General features: G+C 41.0%; 1 protein-coding gene across 7 annotated transcripts in view; it reads right to left on the reverse strand.

The window, feature by feature from the left end:
* Positions 1-7,787: 7,787 nt before the first annotated feature.
* Dync1i1 (dynein cytoplasmic 1 intermediate chain 1) overlaps positions 7,788-12,208 on the reverse strand; it is a 309,433-nt gene continuing 305,012 nt past the window's right edge. For all 7 annotated transcript variants that reach the window (XM_036181069.1, XM_036181067.1, XM_036181068.1 and 4 more), the window contains one exon: positions 7,788-8,730. In XM_036181069.1, coding sequence (XP_036036962.1) covers positions 8,620-8,730 — 111 coding nt within the window. In that variant the 3' untranslated portion in view covers positions 7,788-8,619. The remainder of the gene's footprint in view (positions 8,731-12,208) is intronic.

Consider the following 12,208-nt stretch of genomic DNA (forward strand, 5'->3'; position numbering starts at 1 on the left):
ACCCTAGAGTAAGGGGGAAGGAAGCCTGATCTCCAGTTGTTTATCTTACCAAGTACATTTGCTACCTCAAAGAATTCTAGGGCTTGAGGACCAGGTGAATCCTGAACAAGCCTTTTGAGGCGTCTCTTAAACAAGTTTACAGCCTAGTAAAGTCAGTAAAGAGGACTGAGGTAAATGTGAAGCATTTGCCCTATGGGAGTAAAGTTGGAAGGCAGTGTGGAAAAAGCAGAGGTAAGTTTACAAACTGTTACAATGCAACATGATATGAAGCCAACAGAACTGGATCATCTTCAAAATCTCTAATTAGAAAATGTCATTCTCTGACAAGGGTTGGAAATAATGGAAAACCAAGTAAAAAGTAAATACCCATGGATACTTTGCCTCCTAAAAGCAAATACCTATGAATACATGTCTGGAGAGAAGAAAGGACCTTTACAAAATGTGGGAGTTGCTGGGATGACTTTGGTCATGAAATTCTCATCACCACGAATGGCAGGAAAGTCATGCTGTAGTCTCAACAGGCTTCTTACTACCCCTAGATTAAAGAAGGTATCTACCATCTTTCTGGTCTCCTCCATTCTCACATAAACACGAGCAAATTACCAACTACACCAAAAATTTGGAGTATTTTCTTGTTGGGCAAAAAAATGTGTATCTTTTTTTAACAATAAAGTGTCATATTTTCACTCCTTGAGAGTGTGGTGTGTTCAGACTGTGTACTTCTGAAGCAGGATTTTGCCACCTGAGTTCTACATGACATGGTATATGCTATTAATCTCAGAAGTTCTTATATGTTTTATAGTTGTGTGTGCCAAATGGGTGCTGGGAATGAACCCAGGTCCTCAAGTCTGTGCTCTTAACCGCTGAGCCATCCCTCCAGCCTTTAAGAGTCTGCTTTTTATGACAAGGCTTGTCATCTGGGCTGGTCACAGTGTTATATACTAGGCTGATACTCAATTTGTATAAAATCAGAAAGACAGGAGGCGAAGGAAGAAGAGAAGAAGCCAGTAGCAGGCTTCTTTCTTTCTGCAGAGAGAAGTGGAGGCAGTGTTTACTGAGTGTTATTACCATGGAGGTCCAACTTCCCATGTTCAGTTCAGGGCTCTGTCCTGCCCTACTGAGCACGAAGTGCCTCATTCTTCCTGACTGAAGGAACAGGTCAAGCTTAACCTGGAGCTTCAAGCTTCCCTTTACCCACTTAGAAAGTCTGTAATCTCTTTTTCCTTTGTCTTTAGCTTGCCAGTGAGAGTGGACCCACAGAAGCCATTTTTTCGTCTCTTTGAAGTTAAGGCTGACATTCTTTCCTTTCACTCAGTTTAGGAAGGGTCTTAATAACTACATTTTCTAATCCTCTCTATACATAGCTAGCTAATTTATGATGATGACATTTGGCATCAGTATGACCTCGTTGATAGCTTCCACTTTTAATCTGCAAAGCGTTTGAATCGGTTTTAATCCTATAGCAATGAGTTATCAATGTCCCCAATATAAAGTAGATCAGCTTTGCCTTTTGTGAGACACTGATCTCTTTTTCACTTTCCTTTTCTGCTTTGAAACGTAAATCTTATGGCAATTTCTGCTTCTTGCAACTGTAGCAGAACCATATGATAGAGTGTTCTTCAAACAGCTGGTGTGCGGCAAAGAAAGGGACTGTGAGTTTGTGGAGGGAAGGAGCCAAAGACATTGGTGCCTCCCCTTGTCACCTGAGGCGGTTTCCATGTGCTGTGCACCCCAATCATGTCCCCGGATTTAACAGTGAAGTCAGAAAGACTGAGTTAGCTAGGATTTGTAGGACAAAGAAGCAATTAGAAGGAACTGATCCTAGAGGCAGTAATGGGCATTACAGAGGTGTCTCCGCCTTTGGGTGAAGTACCAACCAATCCAGCCATCTGTAAAAAGAACCTTTGCAAGACGAAGGAGGAAATACCTGAAGCCAAGAAAGATTAAAGACTCTGGAGCTGCCTGAGGAGGAAGAATTTCTGCTCCGAAAGCCACAGGAAGGTCTTCAGCCTACACAGCCCACCAAGTAGAGTCCTCTGAAGAGTGTCTGATGAGCAGGAAAACTAGGCTGCAGGCAGTGTTAGATTGCTTGGAGTAAAAGCACAAAGGAGCTTCCCAGGGAGTTCATCAATTCCAAGTATTAACTGTCAGAACAGAAAAGCCATACCAAAGAGAATAAAACAACTTTTAAAATCTTAAAGACAAAAATGCCACAACAAAATGAAAAAAAAATTAAATAAAAAGTCCCCCCGCACCACCCAAAAAAAGAGAGTTGTGGAAAAAAGACCATTAAGACAGCAGTTATAAATAATGTTGTTGAGGAAGTAGAGGAATCTGGGGTATGCAGAAGGCAGTGGTCTAAGATCCTCACCCCCTACACTCTCTACAAAACATGTGTGTGCGTGCGTGCGTGAGTGCGTACGTGTGTGTGTGTGTGTGTGTGTGTGTGTGTGTGTGTGTGCATTTGTGGTTGTGATTACAGGTATGTGTGTGTGGAGATCACTAGACAGTCCTGCTCACTCCATCTTGTTGTTCTCCTCTGCTATGCCAGGTTAGCTGACCTGTGAACTTCCAAGGTTTCTCCCGTCATTGCTCCTACCTCCCTGCTGAGTCCTCGAATCACGTACTGCCTCGACCAGCTTCCCATGAGTTCTAGGGGTTCAAACTCACTTCCTCAGCACTCATGCAGTAGGCATTTCACCAAATGAGCCATCTCCCTAGCTTTGCCCAAGACAGTTCAAATACTGGAAGGAAGAAAAAAAATCTGTCAATGAAAGTTCCATTTCTGATAAAAAAAATCATTCTTCAGAGATACAAGAGAAATCACGGCAATCCCACAGAAGCAAATATGATTAACATCTATGCAAAATAACAAACACTAGAGGGAATCCTTAAGGCTGAAATGAGAGGACATTGACCCAGATAATATGAAAGTCAAAGAAAGGGTCAAGGGCTGCCCTGCTCAGTGCTTGACATGCACAGAGTCCTGGGTTCAATCCTTGTATGTCAGATAAATGTGTCAGTTTATCAAGAAAATATAACCTATGTACTTAGTAACAACTTCAAAGTACATAAATGAAAGTGGAAAAACAAAAGGATGAGGTAGACAGATTCAAAACTGAGGTCTTGAAACAACCCTCCTCCTGTTCCCCCCCCCCAAAAGACACACACACACACACACACACACACACACACACACACAACAACAACAACAACAACAAAAGTCCCAGCTCTCTCTTTGAGGCTGGAGAGATGGTTCAGGGGTTAAGAGTGCTGCCTGGGCTTCCAGAGGTCTTGAGTTCAATTCCCAGCATCCACATGGTGGCTCACAACCATCTATCATGAGATCTGGTGCCCTCTTATGGCATACAGGCATACCTGCATGCAGAACAATGTATATGTGATAAATAAATCTAAAAAAAAAAAAAAAAAGCTCTCAATGGTTTGGCCTTTTAATTTCGTGAACATAACTGTTAAGAGTTGATGAATAAAGCCAGGCATAGTGGCACATACCTTTAATCCTAGTACCTAAGAGGCAGAGTATGTGAGTCTCTCTAGCTTAGAGGCTAACCTGATGGGGGAATGTATTTCTGTATGCTTTGAAAATGTGTTGCTCTGATTGGTTAATAAATAAAATGCTGATTGGCCAGTAGACAGGCAGGAAGTATAGGTAGGACAAGCAGAATTCTGGGAAGAGGAGGGCTGAGTCAGGAAACAAGGAAACATCAGCCTGCTGTCCAGGGAGCAGCATGTAATGGCACACAGGTAAAGCCATGGAAAAACATGTCAACATATAGATTAACAGAAATGGGCTGAGTTTAAGTGCGAGAGCTAGTCAGTAGTAAGCCTGAGCTAATGGCTGAGCAGTTTTAATTAATATAAGCCTCTGTGTGTTTACTTGGTTCTGAGCGGCTGAGGACTGGGCAGGACACAGGAAAACTTCAGCTACAGTTTTGCATACTGAGTGCCAGGGAAGCCAGGGCTACATAGTGAGACTCTGTCTCCAAAACATTAGAGGAGGATGAAAGCCAGTGGTGGCACACGCCTTTAATCCCAGCACTTGGGAGGCAGAGGCAGGCAGATCTCTGTGAGTTCGAGGTCAGCCTGGTCTACAGAATGAGATCCAGGAAAGGCCCAAAACTACACAGAGAAACCCTGTCTCAAAAAACCAAAAAAAAAAAAAGGTTCCCAGCACCCAAATTGCGGCTCACAACTTTCTGAAACTCCAGTTCTAGGGAGGTGTGGGTCTCTTCTGGCCTCTGTTGATACCAGGTGTGCACATGGTACATATAGATATATGTAGGCAAACACTCATGAAATAAAAATAAATATTTTAATAATCTTTAAAAACAAAAAAGTTGATGAATGACCCCTTAATGTTTGTGCACTAAAATGTAAAAACCATACATTTTCTCATTTTAATTCTGTGATGAGGAGTGGCCGGTGTGTTTTATTATTTTTGCTGGTATTGCTCTTCTAGAATATAACTTTTCATATTGGCATTGACCTTAGGCCCCGAGGGACTCGCTGCTCTCACAGATTAAAAAGTTAATTGAAAAATCAGTCAGTCAGAAGAATGAACTTAATTAAAGGGTGGAACTTCAAAATGTATGCATGAGGATTTATGAATTCAGTGCTCTCAACAGTTACTGCGGAGGCTCTGTGTTGGTCACATGACTGGAAGAGTAAAGAGACCTGTGCAGCTTGAGTGGGTTAGCAAAGCTTGGAGTCCTCAGGGTTAAGACCACTGGGGACATGGTTTGATTATGAGATGTCCCCCAGATGTTCATGATTTTGGACACTTGGCCACCATCTGGTGGTGCTGTTTTGGAGTGGGGAGAGGCTCTGGAGGAGGTGGGTAGTGGAACTAGCCTTGAGCTAGTATAGCCTGCCCCATTTCCTGTCCACTCTTGGCTTCCTGGCTTCAGACTATGTGACCACCAGTCACAGCACACTTCTGCTGCCATGCCTCCCCCATCATGGACTGTGTCTCTTAAACCATGAGCCAAAATAAATCTTTCCCTGGGTTACATTGGTCAGGTGTCTCATCAGAGCAAGGAGAAAAGTAACTAAGGTGGAAGGTCCAAGTCAAATCATCTGGCAGATGGACCGCTCTAAGGGTTGCATCTTCTCACTCTGCTCTGATGGCTTCAGCATTTGGGCATCATCACCTGCTCAGCTGTTATGAAAAGTGATGGAAGAGGTGAAAGGTGAGGGGGTGGTGGCTTCTGCAGAAACTGAGAGAGCTTGAAGTAGGCTGTCAGTGGGCACATGGACTCACTTCTGGCCCTTTCACCACCCACTCAAAGTGGTTTGTGTGTGAAAATGGCCCCCATACACTCATGTTTGTGGAGGACTGGTTATGCAGCTCAAATCTCTGATCTATGAAAAGAATTTTTCCTCAGCACTGTCTTACAAAGTCACTCCAGAAGATGGCTCTAATGTGGCTGTCCTCCATGTCTAACTTTTATCCCCCAAATTGAGCCAACCTGTATGTACACCAGGCTCTGGTGTGTTTCTTTCTCCTTCTCCTGGTCATACAGAACCTGCCCCACCCCCACATACGACTGGGTATGCCAATATGGGGGAGGCGCACTGCTAAAATTCTGTTGGGCAACATTGGGCTCCTAGGCTACTTGTTTATGCCGCTTACTCAAATTCTTTGATTCTGGTCACAATTTCTATATTACAAGTGGCTTCTAGGTCTGTCTAACTGTGTTTCAGTAGGGCTGACACAGCTCAACTTATAGTGGGGCAGCAAAATGCATGGTATGTCCATATCCTATGACAACAGAATCCTTTTCTGTGGGATGTGGTATTGGTGGTGGATGCTATTCCAAAATGGATGATAAATGCTATTCCAAAAGTCCCATACCATCTCTCCTCACCATTGATACTTGCATCCTAACTTCTGCAGCTGTGTTACCCAATCTTCGAGCTCCTTGTACTGCCCTTCAGATATATAGCAAAGGTCACCCCCATTCTATGTCCACCAAAAGCCCTGGTTTCCCCCTAGCCGTGGATTATAGGATATGGAATGTGTTGACTTCAGAGCCCCAAATAGCTCACTAGGTGCTGGGCTTCCTTCTATGTGTTGTGAGTTCTATATGTCAGCATTTTCTTCTTTCCTGTGGAGGGATGTCTCGGTATGCTCCTCAGCACTGGAAGGGTTGAAGGTTCCAAACGAGGTTACTGAAGTAGCTGGGGTTAAAAGCGTGTGCTGTCATACCCAGTCCAGCACTTTGGATTACAACATATTCTCATAGATGGGAGGCAAAATCCAGAAATGAGTATTATTCTTCCCATAAATCAGTTATGTGAGGTCAGTACAAACCCACCACAGGGTCTGCGGGACTTTAACATGCACCATCCAACGGCCTTTCCAGAAGTGACTCTAACTGTGCTTTACACAGGCTTCTCATGTCACGGAAACATTGAGATTTTTCTTTAATCACAACACGTGGGCTTTGATTTACTCTTAATGACAGCTTAGTGTATACCCGAGAACTCTTTTCCAATATTTTTGTTACTAGATTGCTTTTAGACTTAAAAATGTTCCCATGTATTATTTGTATGCATGCATATGTGTGTAGGAGTATGGAGGTGAGAAAAGAACTTGTGGGGGTCAGTTCTCTCCTTCCACCATGTGAGTCCTGATAGAACTCAGTCACCAGATTATATGCCAATGTTATTTTCGATACATTTTTTGTCTTGTACCTCATCACATTATTATAATGGTATTTGGGCATAGCTTTGCATAAGTAAAAGGCCTACTGAAATATTTTCATAACCTAAAGAGCAATCCCTTTACTGCTACAGTTAAATTAGAACGTTTCCCTTTAACAAAACAGAAAATCTATAGCCAAGTGGCGGTGGCACACACCTTTAATCCCAGCACTCAGGAAGCAGAGGCAGGCGGATCTCTGAGTATGAGACTAGCCTGGTATGCAAAGATAGTTCCAGGACAGCCAGGACTATACAGAGAGAAACCTTGTCTCAACACTCCTCCACCCCCCCAAAAAAAACTAAACAAAAAGATCAGGAAATTTGCTGTAATTTTCAGATGTTTTTCTTCAATACTCCTATCCACTGAGTTTAAATACACATATATGAAGACATTCATTTTTAATCTTTAAAATGCTAATTTCTTCTTGTAAGGGAATTTAATTATGTAGGTACTATAGAGCACTTGGAGGAAAAGATATTATAACTTAAATTATATATATATGTTTAAGGAATCACTACCAAGAATGTGCTGGTGGAAGTTTTCTTCCTAAAATATCAAGAGCCTATTGACAATTTTTAAAAATGATTTAACTACAATTTATTTTTACTCTCTAGCAATGAATGAATAACCCTTGAAAAGAATGATTACAGCTGTTTATAGGCACATTCTCTAATTTAATAGTAATTAACATAACTTCTAGTATGAATTTAAAAATATACATTTGTAGAACATATGGCATTTGTTTATTTCAACCTGGCCTTTCTTATTAACCATTTAACATTGTTTTTAAGACTTGGTGGCTTTGGTGACAGAGGCAAGGGAGTGTCTACTTCCTAAAAACCGAACAAACAACAATAAAAAGAAAAAAACCCAAGTCATACATGCATGTAGCCTTATAAAGATAAAATGAAGAGCCTTGATTTAAGCCTACCAGGCTGGCTGCCTAAAAAGTCATGTTCAATCTTTACCATGGTTCTCATGTGTCTCTCCAACCCCTTGTCAAAGCAAAGTTCATGTCAGGTTTGTGCTAAGCAAAACATTTGCCCACAGCGATACAGACCTGGTTTGGAACATTTTATTGGCAATACTGGTGTCATATTTAGGAACCACAGACTTTGGTAGGGTTGTGCTAGCTTGAATGATAAGTATCAATGGCCAACTATATTTGAAATATTGTTAAAGTACCTAGAAATAATAGGCATTAAAATTCATTCCGTTCACTGCAACAAACCTCTAAAGACTCTGTGTTCTCAGTGGAACTGGCATACTGTAATTGTTATTTGGAACTTAACGTAACCTCAGCAGCAGCAGCAGAGAAAATACAGTCCTCTCATTACGCACATGCTCTAAGATCGTTTATTTTAATGCTTTCAAATAAATACGTTCCATGCAGCACGTTACAATAAATAAGGAGCAGCAATGTTCTTGTAGTAAATCCATTCATAATGTGAGTCACCATGTAAAACACCACATCTCGAGTCTTTGGCCCTGTACCATATCATGAGGCACACCACATCTGCACCCAATCATATCTGGCTTCATGTGGATTTAATAGGACTATGCCAGAAGTACATGTAAGCACAAATTCAACCAGAGGTTTCCAGCTATTAAACACAGCTACCAAGTAGTTAAAAGGCAACAACTAAACCCCTAAGGGTTCCCTCCCCCTTATGTTTTTGAGACAGAGACACGGAGATAGAAATGCTAGGGTGGATTTTGGGTGAGTAGGTACATGTTGAATATTTGTGACACTGCACAAAATAGCCCCTAAAATGCCACAGAGATACTGATACTTGAAAGGACACCAAACACAGCACGGAGGCCTTGACTGCAGACTCTGAGTTCTAGCATGGAAGCATGGGAGGGCCACAGAGGGCAGGCTCATCTCACAGCTACGCAGCTAACTCAACAGCGCCTTCCTCCTCGCTGTCAGCCCGGTTGGCACGGATCTCCACCAGGGTCCTGGCAAATCGCGTCCATTCATCATTGTGGGGAACTGCCAGCTGCAAAGCAAATCAGTGGAGAAACGATAAGCAAAATAACCCCTTGCATCTTACATGCCTTAGTGTTGGAACGGCTGCTCCTCATCAGAGAATGCAAAGGAAACCAAATACTCTGTAAACCAAGGAGGACCTGAAGTGTGGCGCTTAACCTATTGTTTTTTTCTCTTAGAAAGGACATCACTCACAGAAAGTATAAAACTTTTAAAATGTGCGTTAACCAAACAATCCCAGCGGCCACATTAAAGTAAGGAGAGTTCTTTGTTCTTAGGTCCTAGAGTGAGCTCAGCAAATAAAAGCTGCATTATTAACCACGATTTCTGAATAACTGTGGCATTTTCTTTCTAGTCGAAGCTATCGATTTGTTTTCTAAAGTGCCATTAATGAGTCAATATACATGGAGGAAGAATAGCTTACATATGCACAGAAATTTTCCTACTATGAGGTCACGCTTGAGCATTTCCAGCAGGACCTGTGTGATGATGGCTATGACTAACTGCACTACTAACTAGCGTTGACTAAGGGTTCTGTTCTAAGTACATTCCATATATTAACTCATTCCTCACAGCAGTCCTAGGTGGAGTAAGTTTATCCTATGTATGTGAACAAAATATTTCCTTGTTATTGAAGGAGGAGGTGGGGAATTGAGGCATGGGGAAAAACATCCTACCAAGGCTGCATAACCAGCAAGTACCTCTTCCAATGTTATGTGATTTCAGTACTGAATTAATATGCTATACTGATTTGCCAAAGGGGGGATCTATAAAACTTCCCAAATATTGTCTTCTGGTGTGCACAATTCAATGGAAAGGAATTAACACACCCTTGATAGAAATTTTGCAGATGCATTTTTTAGCTGCACTAAAAATTATGATTTCACACATAGCATCCAAAAATGAGTTGTTTAAAGATAACAAAGAAGGGTTTGAAATAGGAAAACATTTTCTGAAGATGAAAAATTGCAATGAGTAGAATTCTGAAGAAATTCAGATACAATAAAATTGATTTAGACATCACAGTCATTTTCTTGGAGTTTCACCATATAAAATGGTACGATCAATCCATCTACATACTAGGACTATACACAGTGTCCATATATTCCATATATATTAAGAACACAATCACCTCAATCAATACGTATTACAGAAAGTAAAAAAAAAAAAAGAGGAGGAAGAGAAATCTAAGCATTTAAATTATATCTATAGCTAGAAAATTACCCACTACACACAACCAGATGATTAGTGCCCTAAAATTTTTATTACAGGAAATCATAGTCTCAGATACTATCTGTCTCACCCCCACAAAAAACTTACTAGAGAGTGACAGCGCCATTCTGTGCAAGTGTGACCTTAGATGAGTTCCTCTACTAAGGCCAAATGTTTCAAGAATGTAATCCTGGAAGTGATGTGCAGGTGGGGAAGCGCTCCAGTTTATTATCAGAAATGCTTCTCCAATGAGAGTTTTCATTCAAAACTGTGAGTAAGTTTTGGAGTAGTGAAATTGAAATATTTCCCGAGTTATGGAAATGAATCTAAATTTCTCCCACAGCAATGACACACATTCACAGTAATATCGGATGACATCGTTACCCCTTGGCTCAGACCACTTTCCTTATGGTGAGCATTTCTCTTATAATTCTTCACTTTTGTCTTCAATTTTATATAATGCTGCCCTGGGGAAATGAGAGCCCCAAAATAAAAGATTCAAAATAGCTGACCAAAAGCGTAAGCCCGCAAGAGGGTTGGTACCATTTACGTGAAAGAATAGGTCCATTTTCCTCCCCCTCTCCCAGTGCCTGACAAAATGCTTCCAAAAAGAACCATGAAAGAAAAGCCTGAGGAGACAGAAACTCAGTCAGAAGAACACTAACTTTTTCTCACAAAATAAAGCTAAGAGAGACATAAAGCTAAAGACCTCACACCTTTGTATGGCTTTAAATGCTTGGAAAAATATCTTGCCCAATCCAACAGCATTATTGCTCACAAGTAGACGAGGATGTCCCACCAACATCAGATTACACTGCTGTTTCAGGCAGTAGAAGCAAGTTCACATATGCTGACCTTTGTAACATTTGATTGACAGCGCTGTACAGGATCTATACAGCAGAACAAGAACATAGGTAAACACACTCACATTGTTTCATGGAGCAGCACTGGTGAGACTTAAGAAATGACCTTTGTTGAGATTATGGAACACAAAGCTCGAATAGTGGCCAGACACAGGTTGAGAAGAAATTGACAATCATATATGTTATACAAAACCACACATGAAATGTCTAAGAAAATAAATTTTATCAAACCTGAATGTTTCTACTAAACAAAATTATCCTAGCATTTAAAGTGTTTGGCCTCTTTCACCGAGATAAGACTAACATTTAACATCTTAATTACAAAGCATGATTTTAAATAGGACATTTAAATTTGCAGATTAAACTTAACAGGAATTTTTATAATATTCAGACAGATTTTGTCCTCTTCCTGATATGCTACTGTTTTGTGTAATATCACACACACACACACACACATACACACACACACACACACCAAGCTTTTAAAAAGAAACAAATTTATTCTGTCGAATGTTTTCCTCCCTAATATACCACACACCTTGCAGAAATATTAATTTGCTTTGTTCACACCAAATTCTGGAACAGAATATGCTAGAAACACAATTGCTTCTAGAAACTTGAAGTCACTTTCCCTACCTCATGCTATGATGCCTTTTCATCTAGCTGACTGTAAGAATAACCCGATGTGAATTACTGTTAGATGGAGAAGGCACACAGCAGATGGATGGCTCCATGTTTAGAATTAAGCACCACATCAGGAAACACTCTAAGTACAATCTTAGCTCCAGTGTGTGAATGTATATTCACAGGCCAATTCCACATTGGAACTAATATTTTTTGGCATTTGAATTACTCGTAGGTGAGACCAAACAGGTGTCTTACACTCTTTGTCAGTTTACATCTATGAATGTAAATAAAATCTGTTTGGACAGAGCCGTCCTTCTCACCCTGGGCAGTTCCCGGTCCTTCTCCGATGGTGTTCTCAGTTAGAAAGAGCGAGAAGGAAGTGTGAGGGCGTAATGCACTGGAACCTTTCTGACTACACCTTATTCATTAGTTGGGAAAAGGCTTTGTTCTTATTAAAGAATGATTCTGCTTTTTGTCCTAACCAGTGCATGAACTTACCAATACGCAATCAGCATGTACACCATGCCAGGCCCTGCACTGGAACTGGAGATCCAGGGAGAAACCTTTTGAAATATGATGGCCAGGAAATGGAGGTGAAAATAAATGCTGTTTTTGGTTAGAATGGGTGAATACTGGCATAGATTTTTTAAAAACTTTACTGGTGTTCAGAAATGGAATAATATGAGAAGTGTGTCCTTGCAGTAAGTGATGTCTCCCTGTCACACAGGTAGCTGCCACAAATGCTGACACCATGGCTTCATTCAGAGAATCTGAGCATCCACAAAC

This window comes from Onychomys torridus, chromosome 3 (assembly GCF_903995425.1).
Source record: "Onychomys torridus chromosome 3, mOncTor1.1, whole genome shotgun sequence".
NCBI lineage: Eukaryota > Metazoa > Chordata > Mammalia > Rodentia > Cricetidae > Onychomys > Onychomys torridus.